At 55.8% G+C, this 14,740-nt stretch overlaps 1 protein-coding gene across 1 annotated transcript in view; it reads right to left on the bottom strand.

Moving 5' to 3' along the window:
• The window catches only part of LOC147700475 (uncharacterized), a 466,495-nt gene that overhangs the window by 96,044 nt on the left and 355,711 nt on the right, over nucleotides 1-14,740 (bottom strand). The window contains exon 12 of the mRNA XM_086929643.1: nucleotides 361-522. Within this exon, the coding sequence (XP_086785769.1) occupies nucleotides 361-522 (162 nt within the window). The remainder of the gene's footprint in view (nucleotides 1-360; nucleotides 523-14,740) is intronic.

The following is a 14,740-nucleotide window of genomic DNA, read 5'->3' as shown; positions in this document are numbered from 1 at the left end:
GCAGCCTTGGGGTGGACTGTGACACCTGATGCTGGAGGTGCAGCCTTGGGGTGGACTGTGACACCTGATGCTGGAGGTGCAGCCCTGGGGTGGACTGGGACACCTGATGCTGGAGGTGCAGCCTTGGGGTGGACTGTGACACCTGATGCTGGAGGTGCAGCCCTGGGGTGGACTGGGACACCTGATGCTGGAGGTGCAGCCTTGGGGTGGACTGGGACACCTGATGCTGGAGGTGCAGCCTTGGGGTGGACAGGGACACCTGATGCTGGAGGTGCAGCCTTGGGGTGGACTGGGACACCTGATGCGGGAGGTGCAGCCTTGGGGTGGACTGGGACTCCCTCCCAGAGTCCTCACACTCACTGTGTGTCCGTGCGGAGCAGGAACTCCACCTTTCGCCCCTGGTTGTTCTCCTGCAGGATGAGCCGGAAGAGGTTCTTGCTGTTTCCATGCATCTTCATCTCACACTTCTCCCCGTGCACTTTGGAGACGCGGGCGTGGTCAAAGACGAGGAATTTGGCACCTCTGCGGAAAGGGACAGAAGAAGAGTACGTTAGTGACCGCCCCTCATTGGCTCGAGGCTGGTGAACCTTGAAACATTGTTGTCAAGAAAGCTTGGAGCGTCTGTGTTGCACAGTCCATTAGAGGTCTAGTCTAGAAGAGACTCCATACTACATGGTATGGTGCGGGTCAGGGAGACTGCTGCATTCCAAGAAGGGTGAACTAGGGATATCCCTTAGAAGGGAATCCTTGGAGCACCACTGTCTGAGTGACAGGGTTCTGAGAGCAGAGCAAAGACAAAGTGGTGGAGAGAAAGTGATAAACTCAGAAAGTGGTGCAGTCTAGGACCTCCCACGGTCTCTAGTACGTGTTCTAACTCCCGCACAAGCAACTTTGGACAGGAACAGAGTTAGGTGGGGTGCACACAAGAAGTGGTGCAGAAAAAAAGAGGTGCAGGCATAATTTGGAGTAGACAAAAACTGGTGCAATCGGGAAGTGGCAAAGTTTAAGAGTAAAGCAAACACAAGGAGATGATGGACGGAGCACTGAAACTTTTCAGACACTCACCCCCAGTCACAGATCTGGGTTGAATCCATCATCGTTCTTTAGCCCACTCTGCCACCCCAGTTCAGACATGGCCATATGCAAATCAGTCTGACCCTGTGCCTCATGGGAACAGTCCAGCCCGAACTGCCAAGCCAGGTCTCCCTGAATCGGAATCAAGCATCCTGGGACCGGTTTCAAGGTAACACCTCGCATCAGCTCAGCTAAGTTTAATCCAGTGTCAAAGTGAGCAAGTGACCCACGTCAGGGCATAACCCCTGCCAACTTAGGGTGAACAAAGCAAACACAAGGAGATGTTGGACGGAGCGTCTGAACCAATCAAACACTCACCCCCAGTCAACTGATCCGGGTTGAATCCATCATCGTTCTTTAGCTCACTTCGCCACAAAGGTTCAGACACAGCTATATGCAAATCAGTCTTGACCCTGTGCCTCATGGGAACAGTCCAGCCCGAGCCAAGCCATGCCTTACCTGGGCCGGAAACAAGCATCTAAGTCTAAGAGCATGCATGGCCTCATGTACTTGCATACTCACTCCCGCCCGTGAGAAAATCAGCAGATAGTCATTGAACAGTTGCAGCTTTAGAGATCAGCAGAGTTGGGGTGGGGAGCAGACAATGTGGTGCAGACAGGAAGTTCTGCAGGAAGTGGAGTAGTCAGGCAATGATAAAGACAGGAAGTGGTGCAGACAGGAAGTGGTGCAGACAGGCAACGGTGAAGACAGGCAACGGTGAAGACATGAAGTGGTGCAGACAGGAAGTGGAGCAGTGAGGCAATGGTGAAGAAAGGAAGTAGAGCAGACAGGAAGTGGCAAAGTCAGGCAATGATAAAGACAGGAAGTGGAGCACTCAGGCAATCATGAAGCTAGGAAGTGGAGCAGACAGGAAGTGGAGCAGATAGGAAGTGGTGCAGACAGGAAGTGGAGCAGTCAGAAAGTGGTGCAGTAAGGCAATGATAAAGACACGAAGTGGAGCAGACACGAAGTGGCGCAAACAGGAAGTGGCACAGTCAGCCAATGATAAAGACAGGAAGTGGAGCAGTCAGGCAATCGTGCAGACAGGAAGTGGAGCAGACGAGTGGTGCAGACAGGCAGTGGAGCAGTAAGGCAATGGTGATGACAGGAAGTGGAGCAGACAGGAAGTGGTGCAGACAGGAAGTGGCGCAGACAGGAAGTGGCGCAGACAGGAAGTGGCGCAGACAGGTAGTGGAGCAGACAGGTAGTGGAGCAGACAGGTAGTGGAGCAGTCTGGTAGTAGAGCAGTCGGGTAGTGGAGCAGTCGGGTAGTGGAGCAGTCGGGTAGTGGAGCAGTCAGGAAGTGGCGCCGTCAAGTAATGATAAAGACAGGAAGTGGCGCAGTCAGGCAATGATAAAGACAGGAAGTGGAGAAGTCAGGCACAGGTGAAGACAGGAAGTGGCACAGTCAGGCAACGGGGAAGACAGGAAGTGGTGCAGACAGGAAGTGGTGCAGACAGGAAGTGGTGCAGACAGGTAGTGGAGCAGTAAGGCAATGGTGAAGACAGGAAGTGGAGCAGATAGGAAGTGGCGGTGACAGGAAGTGGAGCAGTCAGAAAGTGGTGCAGTCAGGCAATGATAAAGACAGGAAGTGGAGCAGACAGGAAGTGGAGCAAACAGGAAGTAGAGCAGACAGGAAGTGGAGCAGTAAGGCAATGGTGAAGACAGGAAGTGGAGCAGATAGGAAGTGGCGGTGACAGGAAGTGGAGCAGTCAGAAAGTGGGGCAGTCAGGCAATGATAAAGACAGGAAGTGGAGCAGACAGGAAGTGGAGAAAACAGGAAGTGGCACAGTCATGCAATGATAAAGACAGGAAGTGGAGCAGTCAGGCAATCGTGCAGACAGGAAGTGGCGCAGTCAGGTAATGGAGCAGTCAGGTAATGGAGCAGACAGGAAGTGTTGCAGGCAGGCAGTGGAGCAGACAGGTAGTGGAGCAGTCGGGTAGTGGAGCAGTCGGGTAGTGGAACAGTCGGGTACTGGAGCAGTCAGGAAGTGGTGCCGTCAAGTAATGATAAAGACAGGAAGTGGCGCAGTCAGGCAATGATAAAGACAGGAAGTGGAGAAGTCAGGCACAGGTGAAGACAGGAAGTGGCGCAGTCAGGCAACGATAAAGACAGGAAGTGGTGCAGACAGGAAGTGGTGCAGACAGGAAGTGGTGGAGACAGAAAGTGGTGGAGACAGAAAGTGGAGCAGTAAGGCAATGGTGAAGACAGGAAGTGGAGCAGACAGGAAGTGGTGCATACAGATAGTGGAGCAGTCAGGCAATGGAGAAGACAGGAAGTGGAGCAGTCAGGCAATGGAGAAGACAGGAAGTTGAGCAGTTAGGCAATGGAGAAGGCAGGAAGTGGAGCAGTCAGGCAATAGTGCAGAAACGAAGTGGTACAGGCAGGAAGCAGGAAAGTGTATGAGTACTTCTGGCCTCATGTACGCACATACTCCTTCAAGTGGGACAGCAGCAGACAGTCATTGAGCAGGTGCACCTTTAGAGAGCAGCAGAGGTTGGTAGGAATGCAGCCATGAAGTGGCACAGTCAAGAAGAGGTGCAGACAGGAAGTGGCACAGAAAGGAAATGGGCAGACAGGAAGTGGAGCAGTCAGAAAGTGGTGCAGTAAGGCAATGATAAAAACAGGAAGTGGAGCAGACAGGAAGTGGTGCAAACAGGAAGTGGCACAGTCAGGCTATGATAAAGACAGGAAGTGGAGCAGTCAGGCAATTGTGCAGACAGGAAGTGGAGCAGACGAGTGGTGCAGACAGGCAGTGGAGCAGTAAGGTAATGGTGAAGACAGGAAGTGGAGCAGACAGGAAGTGGGGCAGACAGGCAATGATAAAGACGAAGTGGAGCAGACAGGAAGTGGTGCAGACAGGTAGTGGCGCAGTCAGGTAATGGCGCAGACAGGAAGTGGTGCAGACAGGAAGTGATAAAGAAGAAGTGGAGCTGACAGGAAGTGGTGCAAACAGGAAGTGGCGCAGTCAGGTAATGGCGCAGACAGGAAGTGGTGCAGACAGGAAGTGGTGCAGACAGGAAGTGGTGCAGACAGGAAGTGGAGCAGTCGGGTAGTGGAGCAGTTAGGTACTGGAGCAGTCAGGAAGTGAGGCAATGGTGAAGAAAGGAAGTAGAGCAGACAGGAAGTGGCAAAGTCAGGCAATGATAAAGACAGGAAGTGGAGCAGACAGGAAGTGGTGCAGACAGGAAGTAGAGCAGACAGGAAGTGGAGCAGTAAGGCAATGGTGAAGACAGGAAGTGGAGCAGATAGGAAGTGGCGGTGACAGGAAGTGGAGCAGTCAGGCAATGATAAAGACAGGAAGTGGAGCAGACAGGAAGTGGAGCAAACAGGAAGTGGCACAGTCATGCAATGATAAAGACAGGAAGTGGAGCAGTCAGGCAATCGTGCAGACAGGAAGTGGCGCAGTCAGGTAATGGAGCAGTCAGGTAATGGAGCAGACAGGAAGTGTTGCAGACAGGTAGTGGAGCAGACAGGTAGTGGAGCAGTCGGGTAGTGGAGCAGTCGGTTAGTGGAGCAGTCGGGTACTGGAGTAGTCAGGAAGTGGTGCCGTCAAGTAATGATAAAGACAGGAAGTGGCGCAGTCAGGCAATGATAAAGACAGGAAGTGGAGAAGTCAGGCACAGGTGAAGACAGGAAGTGGCGCAGTCAGGCAACGGTGAAGACAGGAAGTGGTGCAGACAGGAAGTGGTGCAGACAGGAAGTGGTGCAGACAGGAAGTGGTGCAGTAAGGCAATGGTGCAGACAGGAAGTGGTGCAGACAGCAAGTGGTGCAGACAAAGCGGTGGAGACAGAAAGTGGTGGAGACAGAAAGTGGTGGAGACAGAAAGTGGAGCAGTAAGGCAATGGTGAAGACAGGAAGTGGAGCAGACAGGAAGTGGTGCATACAGATAGTGGAGCAGTCAGGCAATGGAGAAGACAGGAAGTGGAGCAGTCAGGCAATGGAGAAGACAGGAAGTTGAGCAGTTAGGCAATGGAGAAGGCAGGAAGTGGAGCAGTCAGGCAATGGAGAAGACAGGAAGTTGAGCAGTTAGGCAATGGAGAAGGCAGGAAGTGGAGCAGTCAGGCAATAGTGCAGAAACGAAGTGGTACAGGCAGGAAGCAGGAAAGTGTATGAGTACTTCTGGCCTCATGTACGCACATACTCCTTCCAGTGGGACAGCAGCAGACAGTCATTGAGCAGGTGCACCTTTAGAGAGCAGCAGAGGTTGGTAGGAATGCAGACATGAAGTGGCACAGTCAAGAAGAGGTGCAGACAGGAAGTGGCACAGAAAGGAAATGGGCAGACAGGAAGTGGAGCAGTCAGAAAGTGGTGCAGTCAGGCAATGATAAAGACAGGAAGTGGAGCAGACAGGAAGTGGTGCAAACAGGAAGTGGCACAGTCAGGCTATGATAAAGACAGGAAGTGGAGCAGTCAGGCAATTGTGCAGACAGGAAGTGGAGCAGACGAGTGGTGCAGACAGGCAGTGGAGCAGTAAGGTAATGGTGAAGACAGGAAGTGGAGCAGACAGGAAGTGGTGCAGACAGGAAGTGATAAAGAAGAAGTGGAGCAGACAGGAAGTGGTGCAAACAGGAAGTGGCGCAGTCAGGTAATGGCGCAGACAGGAAGTGGTGCAGACAGGAAGTGGTGCAGACAGGAAGTGGAGCAGTCGGGTAGTGGAGCAGTCGGGTAGTGGAGCAGTTAGGTACTGGAGCAGTCAGGAAGTGGCGCCGTCAGGCAATGATAAAGACAGGAAGTGGCGCAGTCAGGCAACTGTGAAGACAGGAAGTGGTGCAGACAGGACGTGGTGCAGACAGGACGTGGTGCAGACAGGACGTGGTGCAGACAGGACGTGGTGCAGACAGGACGTGGTGCAGACAGGACGTGGTGCAGACAGGACGTGGTGCAGACAGGACGTGGTGCAGACAGGACGTGGTGCAGACAGGACGTGGTGCAGACAGGACGTGGTGCAGACAGGACGTGGTGCAGACAGGACGTGGTGCAGACAGGACGTGGTGCAGACAGGAAGTGGTGCAGACAGGAAGTGGTGCAGACAGAAAGTAGAGCAGACAGGAAGTAGAGCAGTAAGGCAATGGTGAAGACAGGAAGTGGAGCGGATAGGGAGTGGCGCAGACAGGACGTGGTGCAGACAGGACGTGGTGCAGACAGGAAGTGGTGCAGACAGGAAGTGGTGCAGACAGGAAGTGGTGCAGACAGAAAGTAGAGCAGACAGGAAGTGGAGCAGTAAGGCAATGGTGAAGACAGGAAGTGGAGCGGATAGGGAGTGGCGCAGACAGGTAGTGGAGCAGTAAGGCAATGGTGAAGACAGGAAGTGGAGCGGATAGGAAGTCGCGCAGACAGGTAGTGGAGCAGTCAGAAAGTGGTGCAGTCAGGCAATGATAAAGACAGGAAGTGGAGCAGACAGGAAGTGGTGCAAACAGGAAGTGGCACAGTCAGGCAATGATAAAGACAGGAAGTGGAGCAGTCAGGCAATCATGCAGACAGGAAGTGGAGCAGACGAGTGGTGCAGACAGGCAGCAGAGCAGTAAGGCAATGGTGCAGACAGGAAGTGGTGCAGACAGGACGTGTTGCAGACAGGACGTGGTGCAGACAGGACGTGGTGCAGACAGGACGTGGTGCAGACAGGACGTGGTGCAGACAGGACGTGTTGCAGACAGGACGTGTTGCAGACAGGACGTGGTGCAGACAGGACGTGTTGCAGACAGGACGTGGTGAAGACAGGACGTGGTGCAGACAGGACGTGGTGCAGACAGGACGTGGTGCAGACAGGACGTGGTGCAGACAGGACGTGGTGCAGACAGGACGTGGTGCAGACAGGACGTGGTGCAGACAGGACGTGGTGCAGACAGGAAGCGGTGCAGACAGGAAGCGGTGCAGACAGGAAGCGGTGCAGACAGGAAGCGGTGCAGACAGGAAGCGGTGCAGACAGAAAGCGGTGCAGACAGGAAGTGGTGCAGACAGGAAGTAGAGCAGACAGGAAGTGAAGCAGTAAGGCAATGGTGAAGACAGGAAGTGGAGCGGATAGGAAGTGGCGCAGACAGGTAGTGGAGCAGTCAGAAAGTGGTGGAGTCAGGCAATCATAAAGACAGGAAGTGGACCAGACAGGAAGTGGTGCAAACAGGAAGTGGCACAGTCAGGCAATGATAAAGACAGGAAGTGGAGCAGTCAGGCAATCGTGCAGTGAGGAAGTGGAGCAGACGAGTGGTGCAGACAGGCAGTGGAGCAGACAGGCAATGATAAAGACGAAGTGGAGCAGACAGGAAGTGGTGCAGACAGGAAGTGGCGCAGTCAGGTAATGGAGCAGACAGGAAGTGGTGCAGACAGGTAGTGGAGCAGTCGGGTAGTGGAGCAGTCGGGTAGTGGAGCAGTCGGGTAGTGGAGCAGTTAGGTACTGAAGCAGTCAGGAAGTGGCGCAGTCAGGCAACGGTGAAGACAGGAAGTGGTGCAGACAGGACGTGGTGCAGACAGGACGTGGTGCAGACAGGACGTGGTGCAGACAGGACGTGGTGCAGACAGGACGTGGTGCAGACAGGACGTGGTGCAGACAGGACGTGGAGCAGTAAGGTACTGGAGCAGTAAGGTACTGGAGCAGTAAGGTACTGGAGCAGTAAGGTACTGGAGCAGTCAGGTAGTGGAGCAGTCAGGAAGTGGCGCCGTCAGGCAATGAAAAAGACAGGAAGTGGCGCAGTCAGGCAACGGTGAAGACAGGAAGTGGTGCAGACAGGAAGTGGTGCAGACAGGAAGTGGTGCAGACAGGCAGTGGTGCAGACAGGCAGTGGTGAAGACAGGCAGTGGTGCAAACAGGAAGTGGCACAGTCAGGCAATGATAAAGACAGGAAGTGGAGCAGTCAGGCAATCTTGCAGACAGGAAGTGGAGCAGACGAGTGGTGCAGACAGGCAGTGGAGCAGTAAGGCAATGGTGAAGACAGGAAGTGGAGCAGACAGGAAGTGGGGCAGACAGGAAGTGGGGCAGACAGGCAATGATAAAGACGAAGTGGAGCAGACAGGAAGTGGCGCAGTCAGGTAATGGAGCAGACAGGAAGTGGTGCAGACAGGAAGTGGTGCAGACAGGTAGTGGAGCAGACAGGTAGTGGAGCAGTCGGGTAGTGGAGCAGTTAGGTACTGGAGCAGTCAGGAAGTGGCGCCGTCAGGCAATGATAAAGACAGGAAGTGGCGCAGTCAGGCAACGGTGAAGACAGGAAGTGGTGCAGACAGGAAGTGGTGCAGACAGGACGTGGTGCAGACAGGACGTGGTGCAGACAGGACGTGGTGCAGACAGGACGTGGTGCAGACAGGACGTGGTGCAGACAGGACATGGTGCAGACAGGACATGGTGCAGACAGGACGTGGTGCAGACAGGACGTGGTGCAGACAGGACGTGGTGCAGACAGGACGTGGTGCAGACAGGACGTGGTGCAGACAGGACGTGGTGCAGACAGGACGTGGTGCAGACAGGACATGGTGCAGACAGGACATGGTGCAGACAGGACATGGTGCAGACAGGACATGGTGCAGACAGGACATGGTGCAGACATGAAGTGGAGCAGACATGAAGTGGAGCAGACAGGAAGTGGAGCAGACAGGAAGTGGAGCAGACAGGAAGTGGAGCAGACAGGAAGTGGAGCAGACAGGAAGTGGAGCAGTAAGGCAATGGTGAAGACAGGAAGTTGAGCAGACAGGAAGTGGGGCAGACAGGCAATGTTAAAGACGAAGTGGAGCAGACAGGAAGTGGTGCAGACAGGAAGTGGCGCAGTCAGGTAATGGAGCAGACAGGAAGTGGTGCAGACATGTAGTGGAGCAGACAGGAAGTGGAGCAGTCGGGTAGTGGAGCAGTTAGGTACTGGAGCAGTCAGGAAGTGGCGCTGTCAGGCAATGATAAAGACAGGAAGTGGCGCAGTCAGGCAACGGTGAAGACAGGAAGTGGTGCAGACAGGACGTGGTGCAGACAGGACGTGGTGCAGACAGGACGTGGTGCAGACAGGACGTGGTGCAGACAGGACGTGGTGCAGACAGGACGTGGTGCAGACAGGACGTGGTGCAGACAGGACGTGGTGCAGACAGGACGTGGTGCAGACAGGACGTGGTGCAGACAGGACGTGGTGCAGACAGGACGTGGTGCAGACAGGACGTGGTGCAGACAGGACGTGGTGCAGACAGGACGTGGTGCAGACAGGACGTGGTGCAGACAGGACGTGGTGCAGACAGAAAGTGGAGCAGACAGAAAGTGGAGCAGACAGGAACTGGAGCAGACAGGAAGTGGAGCAGACAGGAAGTGGAGCAGACAGGAAGTGGAGCAGTAAGGCAATGGTGAAGACAGGAAGTGGAGCGGATAGGAAGTGGCGCAGACAGGTAGTGGAGCAGTCAGAAAGTGGTGCAGTCAGGCAATGATAAAGACTGGAAGTGGACCAGACAGGAAGTGGTGCAAACAGGAAGTGGCACAGTCAGTGTTGGACAGGCCACATGAAGGGCCGCTCTCCCCCGGCCCGACCAGGCCCGAGCCCGGTCACGCAAGTACCACACACCACCCTTACACGTCCTCCGTCCCCTCAGGGACCCCTGCCCTCGAACATGTCGACCTCGTGGGCCCGATCCACTGCCGGCCTGCGCGCCCATCCTGGGCGCCATCTTGGACACTCCACCACGAGGCCGCCTGTCCCCCGATCGACCTCAACCCTGGGCCTGGCCAGGCCTCAGACATCCCGGCACCACCATCCACCCAGGAGGTGAGCGGGATACTTGGCAAGTCAATGGGAGAAAGAGGTGTCGATGGCTCTCCCCCGCCAAGTGCCGCTCGCCCATCGCCTCCCCGGGCGCTGGCTCCACCCCCCTGCTGGGTGTCTGGACTCCCTCATCCCGGACCTCCCGACCTCCAAGTGCGAGGGTCCGGACATCAAAGAACACCAGCCCTATAACTGGGGCAGCTCCAGAGCAGGAAGGCAGTTGTATCTTGGAGTCGAGAGACGCAGAGAAGAACTCATCCTTGACGGACTACTGGCGCTGCCGTAGCTCTGTCTCGTGCACCATCGTCTTGCCTGCTGGCGCTGCCGCAACCTTCGCAACCTTCATATCCTTCATCGTCGTCGGGACCTGCTGGCGTGGCCGCGGACCGTTTGTAACCATCATCTTCATCGGGACCTGCTGGCTCCGCCGCGGACCGTCGTTTCCTTCGTCCATCTCGGGACCTGCTGGCTCCGCCGCGGCCCGATCATCTAGAACGCCGAGCTCGAGGATTGAGAGCTATTTCCATCTTTTTGGTAACAAGACTGTCCCGCTACCCTTTCCCCAAACAGGAGACCAGAATCGAGGGGACCCCTGAGTCCAGACCTCCTTGTACCATTCCATCGTAAACTTAAAGAATTGCCTATAAAGTCTCGTTGAACTTTAACCTTGTGTGGTGTCCGTCTGTGGGGGGGAAGTTACTTGTCTGTACGATCGCTGGAGACGGCTCTCCCCGGAGACCTCTCCCCTTATCCTCGGCCGACCCTCCCGGTCCGTCTAACATTGGTGGCCAGCGGCGCGATCCGAATCACCGCATAACCGTACAGAGAGTAGCTCACCCCACAGCGAAATCACGATGACAACTAAAGAAAGCGGATCAACCGAGAAATTCCAGATGGAGAAATTGGACGAGTACAGCCATCGTGAACTAAAGCAGTTCTGCATCGAACTAGGTATCGCTACCACCGGACTAAGTACCAAAGACGATTTTAAGCATGCCCTAGAATCTTGGGCAGAAACCGGGGCTGCCGGAACCCCCGATCAAAGCATCGCAGCAAAAACCACCACGGCCCCTGAAGAGCGAAGAACGGGTCTCTCGCAAGACGAGATCCAGGAACGAGAAAAAACCCGACTACACGAGCTGGAAATGGCCCGGCTCAAAATGGACGTTGAACTTAAGTTGGCCGAACAAAAAATCAACTTAGAGCACCTGCGTCTCCGAGAAGAAAGAGAGGAGAAACAGAGGCAAAGGGAGCTCGAGGAAAAGAAATTGGCATATGAACATGAGCGGAAACTAGCTGAGATCGACCTACGCAAGCAGAATAAAGAAGTAGGGGGGTCCGAGCAACCCCACGCCCCAGGGGCAACAGAGAAAAAGGTACACATCCCCAAGGATGTCGTTCGAGAATACTTCCGAGAGGACGACATCCAGCAATGGTTTAAGGCCTATGAATTCGCTATGACTGCACACCGGATCGATAGAAGCGATTGGGGAGCCGGTCTATGGGGGAGATTCCTCAATGAGGGCCGCGACGCCCTGCTGCAACTCCCGGACCACCAGATGACCTCCTATGACCATATGAAAGCTGCACTCCTCACCCGCTATGGCCTCACACCCGAGATGTACCGTCAGAGGTTCCGAGACTGCACCCGCATCCCGGGTACAACTTGGGTGGACTATGTAAACTACTTCAGCCGAGCCTTCGAGGGCTGGATCAAAGGAAGCAAAGTCACAACCTACGAACAACTGTTCAATCTTATGGTATGGGAGCATCTGTCGAACAATTGCTTCATTGAACTCCGCCAGCACCTCCTAGACAGCAAGTTAACGGATCCCCGGCAGCTCGCAGCCGAAGCTGACCGGTGGGAAATCACCAGAGTGGGCCGAAATGGGTCCTACGAACAGAACCGGAGCAACAATGGTCAGCACCGTCCCCGAGGAGGAGGGGGAGGCCAAGGACGCGGAAGAGACAACGCTCCGGTCGCCCCCGCTACCAGCACCACCCCCCCGGCCAACCGGGGCAGCACCCCGGCGCGACCGGGATACCGAGCCAATGTTACGTGCCATCGATGCCAACGAGTCGGCCACTATGCAAACGACCCAAGCTGCCCCCAGTACCAGAGCCCAAGACCCCGCCAAGTAGCCGCGGCTGCTCTGGGGGAAGAACAGATCTCAGAGGAACAAGAGGAATATGAACAGGAACACCAAGAATGGGAGCCAGCCGCCATGGCTCTAGCCTGCTTAGGGGGGAGAGACATGGTCCCGCGGGTCCCCCTACCCGCTAACACCCAGAAGTACAGCCAATGGGTGAGCATCAATGGACGCCGGGCCGAAGCCCTTCGTGACACAGGGGCCAGTGTAACAGCCGTCCGCTGTCACCTGGTGACCCCAGAACAATATCTACCAAACATTCTCTGCCCTGTACGTTCAGCCGATAACTCGGAAAGTCTGTGTCGGATGGCCTGCGTCCCCTTCGAATGGGGAGGGGTCTCCGGCATGTTGAAGGTAACGGTCCGAGACGATGCCCCCGTAGACTGCCTCCTGGGGAATGACCTTGAAAGCTCTCCGTGGGCAGCCGTAGAACGAAGAGAACACCTGGGGATGTTAGGCGTCCCGGACTGGGCGTGCGTCACCACCCGGTCCATGGCCGCCCGTGCCAACCCCCGCCCAGAGGAACCCGAATGGCCGGCGCCACCGCCTCCGGTCGCCCCAGCCGAAACCAACGACCGTGACGTCCCCCCAGAACCAGCTCAACCTCCAGACCTCGCTAACCTCGACCAGTGGCCTCAAGAGGGGGGGCCCACGCAAGAACAATTTCGCCAAGAACAGAAGACCTGTCCCTCCCTCGAGGGACTCCGCCAACAAGCGCTCGCCCAAAGCGCAGGGGATACCTCCGGAACTCACTGGGTCTACTGGGACAATGATCTGCTGTACAGTGAGCAAATAATCGCGGAGCTGGGGGCCAGCCGGGTACTAGTGGTGCCCCTACGTTTTAGAGACTTTCTGCTAAACCTAGCCCACGATGTCCCCCTGGCGGGACACCTGGGTCAAGATAAAACCTACAGTCGTCTGGTGACCCACTTCTTCTGGCCCAAAATGAGGAACGATGTACACCAGCATTGCCGATCTTGCCCCACGTGCCAAGCCAGTGGAAAGAGCGGCCGCAAACTAAAAGCCCCCCTGCAACCTTTCCCCGTGGTCACCACCCCGTTCGAGAGGGTCGGGATAGACATTGTGGGACCCCTGGACCCGCGCACAAAACAAGGCCATCGATTCATCCTGGTGCTAGTGGACCACGCCACCCGCTACCCCGAGGCTGTTCCCCTGCGAACTGTGACAGCCCCGGTAGTCGGCCGGGCTCTAATGGGGATCTTCTCCCGTGTGGGCTTCCCCCGAGAAGTCGTCAGCGACAGAGGCACGAACTTTATTTCTAAATATATGAAGTCCCTCTGGCAACAGTGCGGGGTTACCTACCGATTCACGACCCCCTATCACCCTCAAGGAAACGGACTCGTTGAGCGGTTCAACCGCACGCTCAAAGTGATGATCGGGGGGTTGGAAGAGCCCCTCCGTCGCCAGTGGGACGTGCTGCTGCCGTGCCTCCTCTTCGCATATCGAGAGGTTCCCCAGAAGTCCCTGGGCTTCAGCCCGTTTGAACTGCTATATGGACACCCAGTGCGGGGGCCGCTCAGCCTAGTCAAGGAAGGCTGGGAGATGCCCCCTCTAAAGAACCCACCAGATGTCTTCCGGTACCTCCTAACCCTCCGCAACCAGACCCGGCGGTTCAGAGAGCTGGCAAAAACCAACCTAGAGGCCAGTCAAGAGGACATGAAAAAGTGGTATGACAGGAATGCCTCCTCCATCGAATTTGAACCTGGGCAACAGGTATGGGTGATGTCCCCCACCGAATCCTGCGCCCTGCAAGACAAATGGACAGGGCCCTTCAAAGGAGTCGAGTGCAAGGGTCCTGCCACCTATCTCATCGACATGGAATCTTCCCGGAACCCCCTCCGGGTCCTCCACGCTAACAGACTGAAACCCCACTTTGTGCGTTCAGAACTCAGCCTCCTGATGGCCACAGACAATGGGGCTGAAGAGGACTCCCATTTCAAGGTCATGCCCTTCGGCATGAAGAATGCCCCAGCAACATTTCAGCGGCTCGTCAATCAGGTCCTGGCGGGGCTCGAAGGGTTCAGCGCCGCCTACCTAGACGACATCGCTGTATACAGCCACCATTGGTCCGAGCACCTCCCCCACCTCCGAGCAGTGCTACAAGCCCTTCAGCGAGCTGGCCTCACGATCAAGGCCAGCAAATGTCAAATTGGTCAAGGGTCTGTAACCTACCTCGGGCACCAGGTGGGAAGCGGCCTGGTGGCCCCTCTGCAGCTCAAAATTGCCGCCATCCAGTCCTGGCAGCCCCCCATCACCCAGACCGAGGTACGAGCCTTCCTAGGCCTCACGGGCTATTACCGAAGGTTCGTGAAAGACTATGGTACTATAGTGGGGCCCCTCACAGAACTCACGTCAAAAAATCAACCCAAGAAAGTCAACTGGACCCCAGAGTGTCAAACAGCCTTCGAACAATTGAAAGCCGCCATGTGTTCTGCCCCTGTGCTCCAGGCCCCCGACTACAGCCGGGAGTTCGTCGTCCAGACGGATGCCTCCGACCATGGCATTGGGGCAGTCCTGTCTCAAGTGAACACCGAAGGCCTTGATCAGCCAGTGGCCTTCATCAGCAGGCGACTCCTACCACGAGAACAACGCTGGAGCACCATCGAGAGGGAGGCCTTCGCCGTGGTATGGGCCCTCAAGAAGCTCCGGCCCTACCTCTTTGGAACACACTTTCGGGTGCAGACCGACCACCGACCCCTGCAGTGGCTGATGCAGATGCGGGGGGAAAACCCGAAGTTACTACGTTGGTCCATCTCCCTTCAAGGGATGGACT

Source organism: Lissotriton vulgaris, chromosome 7 (assembly GCF_964263255.1).
Source record: "Lissotriton vulgaris chromosome 7, aLisVul1.2, whole genome shotgun sequence".
Classification (NCBI taxonomy): domain Eukaryota; kingdom Metazoa; phylum Chordata; class Amphibia; order Caudata; family Salamandridae; genus Lissotriton; species Lissotriton vulgaris.
Note: the sequence above shows the minus strand (reverse complement) of the source record. Positions and strands in the feature narration are given on the sequence as shown.